This window comes from Vanacampus margaritifer, chromosome 1 (assembly GCF_051991255.1).
Source record: "Vanacampus margaritifer isolate UIUO_Vmar chromosome 1, RoL_Vmar_1.0, whole genome shotgun sequence".
In the NCBI taxonomy this organism is placed as follows: domain Eukaryota; kingdom Metazoa; phylum Chordata; class Actinopteri; order Syngnathiformes; family Syngnathidae; genus Vanacampus; species Vanacampus margaritifer.
In genome coordinates this window covers 23,101,513-23,116,966 of record NC_135432.1, presented here as the reverse complement: position 1 = coordinate 23,116,966, position 15,454 = coordinate 23,101,513, and the positions used below count along the sequence as shown (strand labels likewise).

General features: G+C 38.7%; 1 protein-coding gene across 5 annotated transcripts in view; it reads right to left on the bottom strand.

The window, feature by feature from the left end:
* Positions 1 to 15,454, bottom strand: part of LOC144063020 (diacylglycerol kinase zeta-like) — a 73,964-nt gene that overhangs the window by 39,274 nt on the left and 19,236 nt on the right. For 3 of the 5 annotated variants that reach the window (XM_077584928.1, XM_077584919.1, XM_077584935.1), the window contains exons 2-15: positions 9,940 to 11,109; positions 6,707 to 6,815; positions 6,505 to 6,600; positions 5,816 to 5,893; positions 4,969 to 5,025; positions 4,790 to 4,858; positions 4,628 to 4,699; positions 4,414 to 4,530; positions 2,720 to 2,791; positions 2,216 to 2,302; positions 1,996 to 2,078; positions 1,867 to 1,927; positions 1,060 to 1,173; positions 202 to 336 (exon numbers count right to left, since the gene is read on the bottom strand). In XM_077584928.1, the coding sequence (XP_077441054.1) occupies positions 202 to 336; positions 1,060 to 1,173; positions 1,867 to 1,927; positions 1,996 to 2,078; positions 2,216 to 2,302; positions 2,720 to 2,791; positions 4,414 to 4,530; positions 4,628 to 4,699; positions 4,790 to 4,858; positions 4,969 to 5,025; positions 5,816 to 5,893; positions 6,505 to 6,600; positions 6,707 to 6,815; positions 9,940 to 10,943 (2,154 nt within the window). In that variant the 5' untranslated portion in view covers positions 10,944 to 11,109. The remainder of the gene's footprint in view (positions 1 to 201; positions 337 to 1,059; positions 1,174 to 1,866; positions 1,928 to 1,995; positions 2,079 to 2,215; positions 2,303 to 2,719; positions 2,792 to 4,413; positions 4,531 to 4,627; positions 4,700 to 4,789; positions 4,859 to 4,968; positions 5,026 to 5,815; positions 5,894 to 6,504; positions 6,601 to 6,706; positions 6,816 to 9,939; positions 11,110 to 15,454) is intronic. The other 2 variants (XM_077584953.1, XM_077584943.1) reach the window with 1 other exon arrangement.

Sequence of the window (15,454 nt, the reverse complement as noted above, 5' to 3'; positions counted from 1 at the left end):
ATACCACTGCCGTCAAACAAGAACAATCCACTATGACTCTTGTTCATTATTTCCCTCATTCCAATTGACTGAAATCCAGTTGCATTTTTTTACCACCAAACAGTCCAGGGGGTCTCTCGGTTTCTCTCTCTCTCTCTCCCTCTCTCTTACTATGGATCTACAATACAGCTGTGTTTCAAAAGTTAATGGTGACAATCAAACCTTATCACTTTGCTGATCATCCACCTCAGGCGCACTTTGGTTGGCTTCAACTTGTAGATTCCACCTGTCAAGTTGGACCACAGTTCCGTCCTCAACATGAGACAGGATCTTGAACAGGGGTTCATCTGTATAGCCCTTTGCACAAAACATATAGAAAATCAAACCCCTGTAAACACTATGGAGTCACTACAAGTTGTCTATTTGGAAGTAACAAGGAACAAAAATATTGTTACATTAAGTCGATTTTTCAGGTATCTGCACTTAATTTAACTATTTCTTTTTGATTTTCATGGCCTACATTTTAAAACATGTACCTGGACTTTCTACTTCTTACTTTGCCAAATGGGCTTGCTACTTTTTCAACCTCAACAAGTCAAGTCAAGTTAGCACCTTGAGTTGCATTTTAATGTATGAAAGGAGCTATATAAGTAAAGTTTTATCGAATAGCCCTTAATCACAAAAGAGTCTCAAACGGCCTACAGTTGACAAATATTAACTACATCCCCTGATCTAAACCACAAGAGGGCAACAAATAACAAAACGTAAAAAAGAAAAGAAAACAAAGGATGTAAACAGAGACAAGTAGAGTCAACTAGATTTTTGTTTGACTGATTGACATTAGGCAAGAAAAAACAGGGACAGCAGTGACAAAAATATGTAAACCAGGGAGCATTGACAACTATAATGCAACAGATTGTGTTGCAAATTCATTGTGCCCTGTGCCAGCCTAAAAAAAAAACTAAGCTTTTTTTAACCAGTGTCTATTTTTCCACACAATAATTTATGTACTTCTACTATTCTGTACTTGTGCATAAATACAGTTAAAATACTCTTGCCACCTCCTCTATTTGGACTCACCCCTCCCCAGTTGAGAGTCCTAGCAAGGTCATTTCCTGTCCCAAGTGGTAACACTGCAACAGGAGGTTGAGGATTCAACCCAAGTTCATCAAGGCAGGAAAGGATCCACCCCACCTGGTTTTGCACGCACACACACACACACGCGCGCGCAAGTAAGGTACAGACGCAGTGTTCAAGTCAATCTAGGAATTTCCCAGCTTCTGACGTAGTATCAGAGGCGGAACATGTGCAGAAAATCGCTTGTCACAACCACAATGTAAAGTTTAAAACAACCAATCTAGCAGTGTAGTTAAATATTTACAAAAAAAACTATACATTGTTTTAAAATCATTGTATGTACTTAATAAATGTACTTATTTATTTATTTTGTTACTTTTCTTATGTGTGCATGGTGGAAAACAACAAAGTGAGAAATGAGGATACATTTCCTCTCCCTTTGCCTTGCAACCCAATGTAGAGAGAAAATTATTACAATGCAGATACATTTTTATATGTGGCGTAAGTTGTTAAATAATAGATGGTGGGTCACAAATGGCTCCATAATTTGGACATGACTGCGCTACAAAAACATGACACGTCAAAACCAATAAACCAATTTACAATTTACCATTATTATCTTTGTAGAGACAGTATATTTAATACAGCTGTAGCAATAGTTATTCCATTGTGCAACTGGTCATAATTTTGCGGACTGCGGTGTGCGTATATATCTTGATCATGGAAAATGGTGTGTGTGTGTGTGTGTGTGTGTGTGTGTGTGTGTGTTTGTGTGTTTGTGTGTTTTGTGCGCGTTCTTCAAGTACTCACAGTTCCATCTCCTCCACAAGCCAGAATCCTCAGGTTATGAACTTTCCGGTACAACTCCAAGCTAGATGTTTTCAAACACGTTAGTGGTAAATCATAAGAGCATATTTGAATACTTCTGTGAAGAGTTACCCCTCTTTGGGTCCTCCGTGGCTCAGGTCAAAAACCTGCCTTGGGTTTAAATACCACATGAAAGACTGAAGGATTTTTGTGCCCTGTCAGACGTGTAAAAAAAAAAAAAATGGGGAAAAAATAATAATAAATATAACATATATAAAAATAAATATCAGATTCAAAGACCAGGCAGTACTCAGACAAATCCAGAATATATTTAACAAAATAACTTCAATACCTGGTTTCCTCCGCTTTTGGGGTTGACAAACACTACCAGTGGTTTCATCAACGGCGATGGAATGGGCCGGATGATGAAAGGTTTCCACTGTCGTACATCCCGTAAGTAAAAAAACAAAACAAACATTCATTCACTTATTTTCCGAACCACTTATTTTCCGAACCACTTATCCTCCTCACAAGCAGCTAAAAATATTAATTCCCTCAGACATTGAGCGTAAAATCACTGAGTATCACTGAGTCCAGATGCAAGGGAGAAAAAAATGGAAGCACAATTATATGGAATAACAAATAAGTGTCTGAGCAATCCAATTCCCAGATACCACACAAATGTACCCCACCCCCACCCTTCTAGGGTCTGTAAGCACAACATACGTGTTATCCTATACTGATTTATATAAAAAAGAAAAAGAAAAAAAACTCTTGTGGAGAAAAACATCAATGTTATAAAGCAGAAAATCTTTGAATGTGGAATCGTCAAGGATCGTAAATGCTGCTAATGTACCTCAGCTCCTTTTTTAGTGCTTTTTTTCTTGAAGGATGTCCTTTTTTTCTTCTTACTTGACTTCGTAGATGACTGTTTGAAAGCATAGCATAAGTCAAGGACGCTGTGTAAAAGTTTTACCTGCTGAAATTTTAAACATTTTACTCCATTCTTTCATATATCCATCCATCCATCCATCTATTTATGTGGGAAATGAACAAATGGATGGAAATCAACTGATAAAACACAAGCACATTCAAAAAGTATATAACAAATATTTATTTTCATGGCAAATATCGCTATATAATATATTCAGTGGAGTGTTTAAATCAATGTATTACTATCTTTTTTGTGTTATACAAAAATATTTCCAACAAAACACAATCATTATTGCGTTGCTATCATAACATTTCCGAATAAATATTGAACAAGAGTTTACAGCAAACAAAACCCCATCTATGGGTGAGGGTGGTGTTAATCAGTGTATCAACATTACACATCGTTATTCACTCTTGACACTGCCGAGTTGACAATGTTTAAAGTTCAAAGTTTTTGCCTGCATGAATGTGGAACACTGTTTAGACTGATATTAAATTATTTTTATTAATTGGTAACAAACAACTAAGTCAAGTCAAGTTTATATATGTAGCCCTTAATCACAAGAGTCTCAAAGGGCTTCAAATGCCTAGTTGACAAATATTAACGACATCCCCTGATCGAACCACAAGAGGGCAAGGAAAAAATAAAAAATAAAAGCACGAGGGGAAAAATAAGAAACCTTGAGAAGGGACCTTTACTATATAGTAGTAAACAACTGAGTTGATGTGGTTGCACCTGTGTGCACACCCTCTTATAACTGGGGTTCTGAATTAACCATAAACATTCCAACTCAAATGCAATGTGTGCAACTGTGATGACCGCTGTGTTCGATCGTTTGTTTTCTATTAACCCCAACATGGATCATTAAAAAAAAAAAAAAAAAGATTAATGCATATAAAATAATAGCCTGCACAGCAGAAAGAATCATAAGAATTAACTTCATTATTAATGTATTTCTTGATATATACTATTTATTTATTCATGGACTAACCGCAAGTATGTATGCAAACTGGGTAGCTATAATTAACTGCCCCATGTGGGATTAATAAAGTTGTCTGAATCTGAATCGGAATGATCAGAGAAGACTTTGCTTTTGATTATCACCCAGGCATTCTGTGAGGTCGTTCAAAAGTAATGTGCTGGCACCCTCGGCGAACATGCTTTTTGTTTTTCTCTTTGCCTTTGAATGTCCTCATAACCACAAGGGCATAAAACATGACAGCGCATACGAAATATGGCTATGTGAAAGTTACCACTCCAAACACACAACTATGACAAATCGGCAGCTAGAGTAGCAAAGCGCATGATTCTTGTTGAATCTCCACAGCTAAACAGGCTGAAAAGAGCATCATAGTTTTACACCCAGTATATGTAAATTGGACATGTGAAAAAGTGGAGAGAATTATGTCAATTAATGTGCAAGTAAACATACTGACAGATCTTCAACATTCATGCTGATGGTGTTTGAGATCAGGACCTAACATGTTTGTTTGTGCGCTATACAGGCATAAGTCTGCAGATGTCTGAAGCAAGCATTATGATGTAAATTTCTACCAGTAGCACTTGACACATGATTTGAACTAACAGGCTAAAAATAAGGGATCAACAACTCCTACCTGGCAACGCCGGACTCGAACAATCCATGAGGGTGGGACAATAAGGGCAGCGTGGGCTCCTATTGGACAAACCTCCTCAATTTGGGGTAACATGAAACAGGACACCTTGTTGTGAAACTAAACAGGGAAGTACATTTTCCTCATGACAAAACAATTATTTTAAATGAATTGTCAGATTGCTATTTATTAATAAAATAGGATTAGACATGCTTACCGCCTGTTTGCACCAAGAACAGCTAATGGCAATAATTTCTTTACTGTGGAAAGCAAACTTCTGTTGGAAGCCCTGAAGATAAAACAATAAATAATACATTGATAAAACAATATTTAACTCCTAACAATGAAGTGTTTAGACAAATAAAACATCACCACCCACCTTGCCACACTGTTTACATTTTCCCTCTTGTCTTCTTTGATGAACCCAGTGATGGCGAACAGTGTTGGGCTGGAATGCAAAAAAACAAAACAAGGGTAAGGACATTAGCTGTCACCTAGCAAGTTTTTCTTTTATCCCTGATCACCGTGAGCACCACTTAGCACATTTCCAGAACTCACCTCTCGGACATTTTTTAAACTAGAGTCCCTGAAAGATGGCTTGCATCTGAAATTAATCTAGAAAAGAGTACAGGAAGAGTACAAGTGTGAACAAAGTAATGTACAGTTACTTATGAATCATTTCCGAACATTCACAGCAATATTAGTGCTTAAGAGATTCCAGTGAGACATTCAGGCATATACTGTACAATAACTTCTCACAATCTGGTAAAACTGCACAAACATTTGATCTAAATTTTGGGATTCACAAAGACAATAATACAGTAAATGACCACTATTCAAAGGGTACGTGGATTGTATCATTACCACCCTTGAAAATATTTCAACATTTTATAACGTTTAAGATTGAGAATGGTATAGATAAAATCAGTGATTTCCCTTGATTCATTGAGGTCCTGAGATAATGTGATTACGATTAAGCGATTTTTCTTTTAATACAATCAATAACTATTTATGATAATGAATTGTATTTGACAGCCTAATTATGGTTCATATTTTAAAGTCTAATAGTTGGTACCTACACAATGAAAGTGACACTATCATAATGGTGTTGCCTGTGGAAAACATATTGGTGCCTTGTGTGAGGTGCAAAATACAAGCCTCTCCTTTGTGCACAACAAAGATGACACGAGGGTTTAAACTAATCCTTCTCTTCAACTTTGTCTGGCCTCCTCTTTGAGGGCTCTTTGTATTTGCTATTCGCAACAGGGCTAGCATAAGTGAGTACCGTATGTACGGCCATGAACGTACGCCCACACATACACATACAAGATTAAAATGGTAGTAACATATACCCACTAAGATAAATAAACTCTGGACAGAAATAGGCCAAATTAAATGAAACTACCTTTTCCAGTTGTTCAATACAGACGGTGTGGACAACTATCTTGCAGGCAGCACACTTTCTCCGGGTGACCGACTTTTGCTGTGAAGAATAAGAAATCATGAGTTGTCTATTCACTTTTCACAATACAATGGCATCATATTATCAAGAAAAGATCAGTTGTGCACTGATCAAGGTCAAACAAATCCTATACCAGTTGGATAATGATAGAGCTTGATATACACTTCCCTCCAAAAGTATTGGATGAAGAATTAGTTGGAAGAAAAGGTATCTGCAGAGTTCTGAGTTTGCTGCTACCATCATGTCTTAGCCTCACTGCGTTTCATTTGCGCTTGTCTGTTTGAGGTCATAAGGAGGTCAATTCTTTCTACAAAGTTTAGGATTTCCATCACTTTGGTAAAGGTTCATATTTGTCTCATCACCAGTCCATAAACATTTGATCCAGAATGTGAATTCTAATCTCTGTATGTTTTTTTTTTAATGTCAAACCCAAATGTCTGAAGCACAGTTCCCTATGTATGTGATAGAGAGATGAGGGTGGGTGGAGAGAGAGGCAGACGAGACACAAAATCAATATGGAGGGACAGATACACAGATAGGGAGGTATGGGCAGGCAGAAAGATGGATAGACAAATGGACGGCTAGACAGTAAGTGTGGGGAAAATGACGAGATTCTCACATGCAATACTAACCTGTGCTCTGGCAATACAGTGTTGTTCTGACACATAACAGTAGTCTCCAGACACATTAGTCTCAAACCAGATATGTTCTCCATATTGAGCAGACTCCTGTTCAGACAAAACAACATGTTTAGAGAGAGAGAGAGAGAGAGAGGTGATAGATAGAAAGAAAGAAAGAAAAAGTATATTGGTCCATTTGCTATAGTATACTTACAGTCCAGTCAACAGTGCTGCGGATGATTGCTTCTGGTTCTGTTCGGTTTAAAGATGATGTACTGGGTTGACAGGGCAGATGACGCAGGCCAGATTTTGCTATTGCTTTTCTGGGAACAGAAAACGGAGGTAGGAAATCGAACCTGGTGCCATACCATTCTACTGGACAATACTACCATGTATAAAATTTCATACTGGGAATTTTTACTGGAACAAGGTTGTGTGTAGCACAAGTACCAGAGTTTACATTATCTTTGTTTTTTAATGACCTTTTCACAATAGTCATTTTGACTTGGTAAAGCAATAAGCAGTAGATACAAGAACAAAAAAATAAAATAATAATAATAAAAAATTGCTATTTCTTTATAACAGAGGGGTGGCATAAGGACCAAGAAGGAACCCTTTACATTTCACTGAGAATTCCCCTTGAGTCAATATGACATCAATGGAACATCCACCCACAAAATTAATTCACCTTATCCATTAACCAGGATGAAACCAACAAAATAACGAACAAACAAGAGAAATTTTAGTCATATATGGACATCACCATAATAGTCAGAATTTCCTTCCTGAGGATGCTTTCCTACACCTTCAATGCAGCCGCTCATTCTCCTTTCCTCATGGTTCTGGCAGTTTTCACTTTTTTCTTCAGTAAGTGAACAGCATGCTCCTACAGCATTTGTTTTGTTATGAAGTTACTTACTACAAACTCAATTCCCAAAAAGTTGGGACACTATACAAATTGTGAATAAAATCTGAATGCAATTATGTGGAAGTGCCAAATTTTAATATTTTATTCAGAATAGAACATAGAGAACAGGTCAAAAGTTTAAACTGAGAAAATGTATAATTTTAAGGGAAAACTATGTTGATTTGAAATTCCATGGTGTCAACAAATCTCAAAAAAGTTGGGACAAAGTCATTTTCACCACTGTGAGGCATTCCCTCTTCTTCTTACAACAGTCTGCAAACATCTGGGGATCGAGGAGACAAGTTTTTCAAGTTCAGAAATAGGAATGCTGTCCCATTCTTGTCTAACACGCGTCTCTCTAACTGTTCAACTGTCTTGGGCTTTCTTTGTTGCACCTTCCCTTTATGATGCGCCATAAGTGCTCTAGAAGTGAAAGAAGGGGACTGCAGGCTGGCCATTTCAATACCCGGATCCTTTTCCTACGCAGCCATGCTGTTGTAATTGGTGCTGCATGTGGTCTGGCATTATCGTGTTGAGAAATGCAAGATCTTCTCTGAAAGTAATGATGCCTAGATGGGAGCATATGTTGTTCTCCAATCTGAATTTACCTTTCTGCATTGACGATGCCTTTCCAGATGTGGAAGCTGCCCATGCTACACGCACTCATGCAACCCTACAGTATACCATCACAGATGCACAGTAGATTGTGTTCACCCACAATGTTTTCTGGAAGCATTGCTGAGCCCTTTCTGGGATTTCCCTGACAGTAAGCATTCCTGTTTGCGGTGCAGTGCCATTTAAGGGCACGAAGATCATGGCTCTTCTTATCCTCCAATCAAGTTGCCAATGGACCTCATTAGTGGTAACTGTGTAAGTGCAATTTACTTTTCCAGCCTCTTATTGCTACCTGTACCAACTTTTTTTTAGATTTGTTGACACCATGAAATTTACAATCAACATATTTGTCCCTTAAAATGAGACATTTTCTCAGTTTAAACTTTTGACCTGTCATCTATGGACAAAATATTGAAATTTGGCACTTCCACATAAATGCAATAAGTTTTTATTCAAAATTTGTAGAGTGCCCCAACTTTTTGGGAATTGGGTTTGTAATTTAATTGTACCAATTATATTATTTTTTAAATAATGCCTGAGCATTCCTTGAACAACGCTGAGAAATACAGTATCAGACATTCACACGGTGGCCAAAACCTGATCACAGCTGTCCAAAACCTGATATGATAGCAAGTCACATGATGTATATATAAGTTATTTTAGAGTATATGGCACGGTGCATGTTTGGTTAGCACATCCGCCTCACAGTGCAGAGCAGAGCTGGAAAATCCAGGTCTAGAAAGTAAAAAGCCTGCCACAGTTTGGCTTTAGCTACACGTGCTTGTACTCAACCGGCAGGTAAACAATGTTATTACGAGTAGCACCTGTGGCTAAAGCCAAACTCTGGCAGGGTTTTTACTTTCTGGACCTGGTTTTCCCATCTCTGGTGCAGAGGTCGGGGGATTGAATCCATGCTCACAGCTCGGCGCTGCAAGAACTCATGTGAACTCCACGACACACCGGCCATTGACACTTCATACAGTATGTACATTGTGGTAATATAGTATGCTTCAATTGTGCAGAGACATTCCCACTCAGAATCGGGGTTCTAAGCCCGGTTGGTTGTGAAGCAATTGGTGAGATGACGAGTGGACAGAATGAACACTGGACAACGGCATGTCTCCAATTGACGTATTGTCAAACACATCGCAACAATCTACCAAATAATTTATTTGTTTACAACCTGTTTGAGAATTTTTGCCCAGGATTTATTCATTCATTTATTCATCATTTTTTTAAATATCCGTAGCAATAAGTGTTATGGGTAAGTTAGCGTATACTGCACTTGGCACCATGGTAATAAGCATGGTAATTAGCAGTCTAATAAAAATAGCAGTCATAATTAACAGAGACAAAGCCCTCCACATGCTTAATGTTAACAATAAAAATGAACAATATCACTATAAAGAAGCTGTGCAAGACTCAAGACTAGTCAAATTAACCTAGTGAGCGTCTTCGGCAGAGAGCAAGGTCCGTTTGACAATTACACAACATGGTACGCATTTCAGTCAGAAATGCTCTTTTGTATATATATTTTTCTTCCTGTCAACCACCTGTGTCAAATTAATTTTTCAATTTCTTTTTACGGTGCGAATATGAAATTGCCAATAAAGCTAATTTTTTAATTATTTTTTAATGTGCTGTATATATTTGTATATATTTGAGTTGCGCAGTGAGCGGCTTAGAGGGAACAATGTTTTTAATTAAAATGAATTATTTATGTATACCTCTTTTCTACCCATTCTGTGAGCTTGCTAAGGAGGATGTATTAACAAAAGGATGCGCACAAAACAACAACCTCAGGTTCTCCCTTGTGGACCAAGGCAAAAAATAATAATGCACCGCTGCCATATGGTAATTCAATGCAAGACAGAATGCATCACAGTGTATCTAGATGGGTGTTTGTGAGAGAGTTTATTACATACGATAGGAAGTTCTCCCATGTTTCCAGATATGGATCATAGTATGTCAACCCCTCTGATCCACTGAGAGGTGAAGAGCAGCTTTTAGGGAGGGTAGATTCACACAGGAGTGCCTCAGGATCCGACTTTAGATCGGCTGAAGCCAACTGCCTCAAACCGAGGCTGCTGGTGGAAGTCTGACGCAGTGTATTTAGAGTTTGATGACCTTGACTCAATCTTCGATGACTATAGCGACCATGAAGCCCATAAGGCATTTTGCTGTTCTGGTAGACAGTCTCAGCTGGGAGGAGATGGGAGGAGTTCCGTCTTAAACAACGTGGAGGTCGGAGAAAGGGTCGGGGTTTAATGAGTTTCTTCATAACCGCTTGGTTTGCATGCGCTTGAGATGTGGGCCTGTCATCTCTTCTGAAAGCTGTTTTTTCCCCCGCTTGCTGGATGCTGGCTTCCTCACTATCTGACCCAGCACAGGAACAAAGTGCAACAGTCGATTCTTTCGCTTGCTTTTCTTTTGCATCACTGCCCATCTGGACAACACTTGCAAGTAACATGGAGGAGCCAAGCAAATGAGGTTCAATGGAATTTTCCTTGGAGGGGCGACTGTATCGCACCGCCATTCTCCGATGCCCGCCAGAGAAAGTAGAGGAAGAGCGGCGAGCATTATGTTTATACTGTGATACTTTCCATTCTTTTTTAATTGATACATGAGGTGTGTCAAGTCCGCTTTCTTCAGCTGATTCACTTGAGTTACTAAAAGCCAAATCTGTAATGGACTGTCGCCCCTGTCCACTGGCCACCAAAACGCCAACACTTGGTCGCCTCTGATAAGGAAGTGGTGGTAAGCCACTAGATGAGCGCCTGCTTTCTAGTAGCGCTGCAGAGGGCAGGCCAATACTAGAACGCCTCCGTGCTTTGCTGACCAGGACTGCAGGCCCAGGTTGGCCTACAGTAGCAGGGTACTTCCGTCTCTTGTGCCATCGATTGAAATGACGCTGGAAGAAGAAATCCATGCTGTTTGGAATGTAAGATGTGCTTGGTCATAGTAGTGTCTTGTCTCTGGACTTTTTAGACAGAGCTTTAAGTTGAAAGGTCAGCTATTCATAGCAGATGACACAACAGGAACCAAAGAAGGTAGATGGTCACTCACTGGTCCGCCTCCCAGGTAAACAGGCTGCTCTGCAAATTAAACAGCTCCGTAAATTTGCATAGACGATGACTTCAAAAGGGCTCATTATGTTTACAAATATTAGTCATAAGATGCAGCCCGGCATTGAATTTGTTACTTAATATACTAAAAATACAGTACAATTTTCCTAATCAATTCAATATGTCAAATGCAATATTTAAATGTGCAAGCAGCAAATTAAAAAAAAATACATTAATGGGTCAATGATTGCAAGCAGCAAATTAAAAGAAATACATCAATGGGTCAATGATGCAGTGCTGTATTGTTCTAAGTACGATTTATGTTCATGCAGCATTTAGACACAGGCTGTGTCATGGCAACATGAGAGGTTTTGTCTTTTGTGCAACTCAAAACACAGCATTCAAGCACTACCTGATCTTTGCATTCAGTCACTGCAGTGGCAATGCAGGGGGGAAAAGCATGTCTAGGTTCACATTATTATTTCTTAGTCACAGGATTACGGCAAAAAAAAACTTTTGCAACACATTTACATTTGTTTTAAATTCCTAGTTTGCTTGTGAATGTAGTAAAATATTACTTTTGTAATCCAACACTCGGTGTTGACAACAACAGTGGTCGTCTTTTCAGTCCTTTGTGCGTTTTCATTCACCTCCATCAGAAATTTAATGGAGGTGTGGTCATAAGCAGAAGTACAAAACTCACAAAGGGTTAGGATTAGTTGGCTTGTATGTGAAATTTCAGGAACAACAAAAAATACACTCAAACCTTTACAGGAGAACTTAAATTCAACTTCTCGAAACTTTTAAATAGAAAAACTGTTCAATGTTTCTGTACTTTTTGCGCAACTTGCTGTACTACGAGCTGAATAGCATATTTTACAACTGGTGTTTGAGCTATGAAGGCACCAATAAATTTCCTGGTTCAAATATAATTGGTATTTAAACAGTCAACAGTTAACATCATGTTGTTAACATTTTGACAGCATGAGAACAAGACAAACACATCAACTGATCAAAAGTACCTCGCCATTGCAAGGCTTCAAAATAGGTGTTTTCAAAGTAAAGTGTCCACTGCGCTTAGAGTATTACAGTGTAATCAGCAGGTTGCAACCGAGATACAAAGAAGACTAGAGGCGCCACAGAAAGGCATAGGACTGTACATCCTCGGAAATGTATTGGTCAATTCATGGATAATTAAATTTTCAATGCCTGTTTAAAAGGGACTTATTCAAATGAGCTCCATTTTTTGTGGTTACTGTTACAAGAGTTATATAAAACAATGGCGTGTTGATTACATTTTGTTTTACTGTATAATTCATGTTTATTTTCAAGGTAACATACTGTACCTTTATGTTTCTTTTACTTAAAAAGAAGACAATGCCTGAGATTTAAATGTTAAAATTAAGGAGACAAAACTGAATGGTTTTCATATAATAATTAATTGTGCTGTGTTCTACTTTTGGAGAATCATCAATTTGTATGAGTGAGGGGTTACCCAGGGGTACACAAGACAAAAAAGGTTGGAAACCACTGTGTTAGAGAACATCAAGTTGTGCAAAAAGAACTCAAACACGGAATAGATGCACGTTGTGCATTAAAAAGTTTAGACAAGGTCAAATTAAGTTCATTTGTAATGGTCATGGTGCATTTTTATTCTGAAAACCCCAATTTAGCTTGTTGTGTGTGGTGCATGTGTTACTAATGTCAATAGAACGCCAAAACCAGAGCTATGGACATAATTAAACTGTTTAAAGTAATGTATAAACAATGGTTGGGCACTGACAAATATTTTTGAGTCAAGCTCAAATATTGATATTGGCAGACAATCCGCCTAGTTCATCTTCTGATCCCTGTTCATTCTCATTTGAGCCTGGTGTGTGCATCTTGTGTGTCGTGTGTATTTTGCTATTATGCAACATCTGCTTCCGGAGAGTTATAATCCCCTACCATGATGGGAGATGAGAGAGGGAAATGCCAGATGCGACTATTGTTAAATCTATTATCCACCTGAGTTGGTATATCAACACATCTTGAGATTGAAACAACCCTACGATATTGCATAGTGGGTAAATGTCAAAGTTATTTTTAAATTATTCCTGGAGAATTGCTTTTTTTATGACTGATAGAAAGTGGCCATATGTTTCCTAACCTAAAGAGAAGCAGCAGCTTTACTGGTTGAGCTCTGACAGGAGGTGGTGGTTAACTTGTTCTACGGTATACTGAACATCCTGGAACATTTGATGGCCAGTGAGCCCGCCACCGGCAGGGGTGGCCAACCCTGGTCCTCGAGAGCCACAATCCAGCCTGTTTTCCATGTTTCCCTCCTGCAGCGCAGCTGAATCTAATGATCAGCTAATCAGCAAGCTTTGCAGAAGCCTAATAACGATCCTGATCATGAACCAGGTGTGTTAGGGGAGATAAACATGGAAAACAGGCTGGATTGTGGCTCTCGAGGACCGAACTTGGCCACCCCTGAATATTGTAAGCAAAATCCATACAGACAAAAATAAATTCAGGCCGTAATAGAAAAAAAAGTAAGGTCACTTTCAAAAAATACAACTACAAATTTCCTCAGAAATGGCTTATTTGAGTTGCCAAAGGAGTGAAATAAATTATACATTAACAAAAGCACTCACATTTACATACGGCTTCATTAACCGCAAAAGAAAAAGAATGATCATTTAAGAATGCCTTCCTTATGTAGGTGAGTGAGTGTTGTGGTTGGTTAGTATCATTTAACTTTGATGTTTTGTTCAAATTGATCGCTGCAATGCTTTGTTGCTGGAGGAAGCTTGTTAGCCATGGGGGTAGGTCTGCATCAAAATGAATATCAACCTAATATATGCGGTTAGTCAGCTCATTGTTTTAGTCCCCGCTTTTGTTAACTATAAAGGCTTTTTGTACGGAACATAGAATGAATTAAACCTCTGTAGGTGCTACAGACCCTTTTTTCCCCTTATACTCGTGTGACAACTAGAAAAAATGTGCCTGGTACACATCATGTGTGGTGAGTTTTTGTTCATAGTTTAGGCGCCCTCAAACGTGATTCGAGGAATATCAAAGCAAAAACAGGGCAGTACTTCAATTAGTTGCAAATGTTTTCTAATGTTAAGGATCGGTTTTGGCTTGCCGTTGCCATCTTTTTATTTATTTCTTTTTTTAAGTCACTCGGAGTCGCACATACCAGGGTGCTTTAATTCAATGTGTCATTTCATGTTTGCTTTTGTGTTGATGTGAGGAGTTGCTTTTGAAACCTGGCGGGCAAAGTTTACTCAAAACATTTTCCCTAACCCTTAAATAAAATTATTTTCTGTAATAATAAGAAGCTGCCATATTAATGGTGGAGGCAGAGTCTGAAGTAGTGCTGTTGCCTTCAATAAGTTTTCCTCCATTCTTTGCATTTTGATGACCCATGTGGTGCGTGACTGTGGGTGGTGGTTTTGCCAGATTGGGTGTTTTCCCACACAAATATTATAGGGGAAGTGAAATTGAAAATGTTTGTGACAATAATATGTTCTATGCGCAACCACTAGTCTAAACACAGTATACTGAATAATTTTGTGTTTGTGTAATATAAAGAAAGCAAAAAAATCCACCTGTTTTTCATCTCAGGGCAGCCATTTTGCCTTGTATTGCCACTTGCGGTCGACTAAAAATGACTTTAGTGCCAAATGCTAAGTCCAGACCGAAAACAAAATTGCATCACCTTGCATGCTTTTTTCGCAAAGATGAATATATCGGGGTTACTCGAGTGGAGAAAATGGTCGGGCTCCTCCTCCAACAGAAAAAAAGTGGTTGATAAATGCTGTTATTAACTGCTAAATGCTATCTTGGTTGACAGTTCAACATCTGTAAACAACATTCCACTCACCAGATATGCTAACTTGCTTGCTCCCCATTACCTAAATCTGTTTCTTTTTGGCTTGGTCCCCTTGAGAAGCTGGCTATGTTGTATACCACCAGGTCCCACAGACCACCATGATATTGTCCCACATTGGGGGTTTTTCACCACACTGTGTCTGTTTTTTGTTTTGTTTTTTGCTTTATCTGCTGTGTCTGCTTGTGCTGCTTCTTCATGTTACGTAGTAAGTTCATTCTCGACGCCAATTGAGTGTCAGCGTCGCCGCCAAACATTCACATCAGCAGAGCACTGTGAAATTAGCCTGGCAATAGCCAGATTTATTTGTGCTTTACTCGAGGGAGTTCTCCACAATATCAGTCTGGGACTGCTCCGCGTTGATTTGCACAGGGAAGGCGAGGCATGCTGTACAACACATCGAGCTGATAGGACAAAGCAGAATCGTGTGCACGTCTACCTAACTTTTGTTACGACCAATCACGGCAAAGGATGAAAATGTCGTCACCGACATGCGAC